The 3,973-nt window shown below is 36.5% G+C and overlaps 1 protein-coding gene across 4 annotated transcripts in view; it reads left to right on the forward strand.

Annotated features, from left to right (window-relative positions):
• Positions 1-3,236, forward strand: part of PFKP (phosphofructokinase, platelet) — a 47,904-nt gene extending 44,668 nt beyond the window's left edge. For all 4 annotated transcript variants that reach the window (XM_064505777.1, XM_064505778.1, XM_064505780.1 and 1 more), the window contains 3 exons: positions 1,317-1,416; positions 2,062-2,167; positions 2,701-3,236. In XM_064505777.1, the coding sequence (XP_064361847.1) occupies positions 1,317-1,416; positions 2,062-2,167; positions 2,701-2,854 (360 nt within the window). In that variant the 3' untranslated portion in view covers positions 2,855-3,236. The remainder of the gene's footprint in view (positions 1-1,316; positions 1,417-2,061; positions 2,168-2,700) is intronic.
• The last annotated feature ends 737 nt before the right edge of the window (positions 3,237-3,973 follow it).

Genomic DNA, 3,973 nt, shown 5'->3' on the forward strand with positions numbered 1-3,973 from the left:
TTTGTTAGCATTAAATTTTATTGCAATCCCCTCTTAAAAAAACAGGAAAAAACATCTTAGATTCTTCATGATTTTCATTTTTATTCCTCCCCCCTATATATTAATAAACAATGAGACTTTCTTAATAAATACTACAGCTATTTTATTATTATTATTGTAATGCATTCATAGAACACACCTATCTGACCATCAGTAACATATCTAGCTTATGAATGCTGGAAGAGATGAAATTTGGTTAATAAAATACATGCAGATGGAATGCAGATGCTAGAAGAGAGAAGTTAGCTTATTATTTTCACTGTGATCATCTTTGCCCTTCTAAAAGCTTCTCCTTGTGGTCTTTGTACCCTCCCTCTCTTTATCTCACTGTACTTACTGCTTGTTAATGGGCAAGCAGTGAATTTCTGATTTGGTTACATTAACCACTAAGACTGAAGTGGAGTCAGGAGTATATGTTGAGCCAAATTTCTCAAGTGCTAAGAGTGAAAATCATTTCAAATTCAAATTCACTTATTCTAGTTTATTTTTAGATTGCTCAACATAAAGTTTGGCACTTTCTGTTTAAAAATAAGCTATGTAAAGGTCAAGACCAGCCTTGATTCAACAGTTTTCTGTTTGGAACCATGTGGAACTGTTTCACATACTGTTTCAGTCTCATCTGCAACAAAGAAAATGGACACAAAAGCCATACTTTATATAATATATACAGGGTTTTTTTTAAAATCACTTTTGTTCTCAGAGCTATGTAAAGTTGCTGCTCTAATACTTGGAATGAAAGCTGCCATAAAAAAGTGCAATTATTAATCTAAGAAGTCCTAGCCTGGTTGCTTCAATTTAAGTTCATATACAGCACTCCAGCCTTCCTCATTCCAGCTGCAAGAAGAGCTATGCTTTCCGGACTTCCTAGATTACACTCAACACTTACTTACATTTCTTATGCTCATTCTGACACCTTCTCCTTCAACAGTTTCCTGTTTTGCTGAAACCAGGTTGCCCTATGGCAATGTGATAGCTAAGCAGTGCTTTATAGTCAGCACCCAGGGCAAGTGGAAGAAAGGGAAGAACACAGCCTTCCATTTCTCTAAGTGTAAAATCCTATTGATTCAATGAGAATTCCAAGAGCACTTAAAGTTTTAAATGTTTTAGCTTGGTTTGTAGGGATTTCTACCCTTCCCCCCCCCCCTTTTTTTTTTTCCTAAGTGTCAGAGAGGAAGTAAGAGGTAGCGCAGGCCAAGATCAAAGACGACTGATAAAAGGAGATGACATGGATACTGGGCATGATAATTAAACTAACCCACAGTTATATATTTACACAGGGTGGTGCACCTTCGCCATTTGATAGAAACTTTGGGACAAAAATTTCTGCAAAAGCTATGCAGTGGATCTCCAAAAAACTGAAAGAAACATACCGAAAAGGTGCAAAAATATTTAGTGCTATCTCTTGTTAGTCTTTGGTTAACTATCACTATGTAAGCCTACTCTACTGTATTTAAGGAAGACTCCATAAATATATAAAAGTATATTAGTTTGTTAGTCAACATACTTCTTTCCCTCTTATTCAGCAGTATCTTGCTCTACTTCCAGCTGTAAGAAAATTTCTTCTCAAGCAAGGTCGATGCTCTATATAGCTGTTGTCTTGTCACCCCCCCCTTTTTTAATAAAATGCTAGTATAATTGCAGTTTTTCATGCATGCAGCAATTGATGGTTATATAGTTACATCTGTTCTTCCTTTTTGTTTCATGGTGGCTACATGGGAGACAGAAGAAGGTAATATGTCTTCTTTGGGAATTTTTGCAAAAGAATTTTACTATACTAAAAGAAATCTAATTTAAAACTGGATGTTAAAATTCAGTCTTATCATTGATTAATTACACTGCATTTTCATTCTTTAACCACAAAAATAAAATTAAGAAAGTGAAGTTGTCCTAACCCTATTAAAGTACTAATTGATATTTTACTGTTAACTACTATAAGCTCCCTATTCACTTTAATTATAAAAATGGGACATTTGCCCAAACAAGTATGAACAAAATACATACGGAATTATTCACTCTTTTTAGGAAAAGTATTTGCCAATACTGATGACTCAGTTTGTTTGCTGGGAATGCGTAGACGCAACCTTGTTTTCCAACCCGTGGCTGAGCTTAAGAATGAAACTGACTTTGTGTAAGTATGTAATGTTTAAAATGTAAACATCTCAACACAGGCTTCCTTTCACCACATCAAGAGAATCTCTTCTCCACAGTGCTGACACAGAGCATTTGCCAACCTTTTTATTGCACTTTTGTCTTCAGCCTACATTCAGCCAGTGATTCACTTTGTTCACTTGTCTTTTCAAATAACTTCCTTCATGTTTTCTCTTCATTATCCTTAAACTTGGAAATCTCTCATTATGAAGTCTGAGTGTCCACTATCCCTTCAGGCAACTCTCATAATCATTTTTGTTCTAATGCCTAGAATTACTAAACTTCAGTTTAGTGGGGCAGCATTTTTGTGCCCACAGTGGTTTCTTGTCTGACCATCACCTTCCAGTAAAATCTTTTCCTTCCTTCAGTTTTCTGTGCTAATTGCTCCAGGCTTTGTCCCAGATTTTGATAAGGAAGGTCAGTAACAGTAGTGTCAAATAAGCTACATAACACATCTGTCTTGGCTACTGAGTAGATCACCTTCTCTCTTTTCCCATCACATCTCGTACACAGACACAGGATTCCCAAGGAGCAATGGTGGCTGAAGCTGCGACCACTGATGAAAATTCTGGCCAAGTACAAGACTAGCTATGATGTTTCAGACTCAGGCCAGCTGGAGCATGTTGCTGTGCACAGCCCAAAAGAAGCAGAAACTGGAGCCATCTAAAGAGATCATTTTAGATAAAAGTTGGAATAGATACACATTGTGAGTAACAATGCTTTAGAATTGTTACAGCTTTGTTTTGTAACATTTAAATTATTGTACCAGCACTTTACGTGAAACAAGACATTCAGATGTCACACAGATTTTTGTCCTGTATTTGTGTTAGGTTTGAAATAAACCCTGCATCTAATGAATAAGCACCGTTTACCAATATTACCCTTTAACAATAAGTGCAGCACAGTTCTATGCACTCTGTAAGTTACTCATCTACTGCACTTTGTTTCAGAGTACTTACACACAAAAGGAAGTGTAGAGGGCTAGCTTTGTGTTGTTACAGGATGTGTTTATGTATCTGAAGTGAAATAAAGTATTGTTGCAAACATCATGACTGATCTGTGCATCAGCTGTATTCATCTGTTTACAAACAAGCTGGAGAATAATGCTTCATGAAGGAATCTCTGTACACTCCAGTGAAGGAAAATATCAACTGTTCTTTTCTTTCCATAACCATAGAGGAAGTATTGCAGGAGGGCGAGCTGTCTTTTGTCACTTCTTCAGATTAAGGCTAGTGAGTTTGAACCCGCTTTCCTTGTACAGAGATGAGAAAAAACTGTATTTGCGGAAAAGAAGCTACAACAGCTTCAGATTCAAAAGGGATTAACCTGGTCCTTGCATGGCATTTCCCTTGACTCAGCTTCCCACTTCAAGGGTATTAAAAAAAGCCCTGAACTAGGGAAAACAGCAGAACTGTAGTTATTAAAATTAGGCTAGCAAATCGGCATAAGGAAACTTTTCTGGTTGTGCTTATCTGTTAACTAGACTTTGACAAAAAGTTAAGTTATGAGACAGTGTCATATTAAAATACTAGTTTATAAACGTTGCCCAAAGGGAAAATACTGACCCTAGACCCCAATTCATTAGTGACTTGCCCACTACGTTGTATTCCACTACAAACTTGACTTGATGCGAGATGTACTGTCACAAAACCACCTGTAGGTACCTTACATAAAGGAAGTTAGAATTATCATACCAAAGAAGAATGAATACTGTTGTGTAAGATTCATCGTTCTTTACGTATCCAACAGCAGACATGATTTCAAACAAACACCATTTCGAACTCTA

This window comes from Dromaius novaehollandiae, chromosome 2, assembly GCF_036370855.1.
Source record: "Dromaius novaehollandiae isolate bDroNov1 chromosome 2, bDroNov1.hap1, whole genome shotgun sequence".
Lineage (NCBI taxonomy): Eukaryota > Metazoa > Chordata > Aves > Casuariiformes > Dromaiidae > Dromaius > Dromaius novaehollandiae.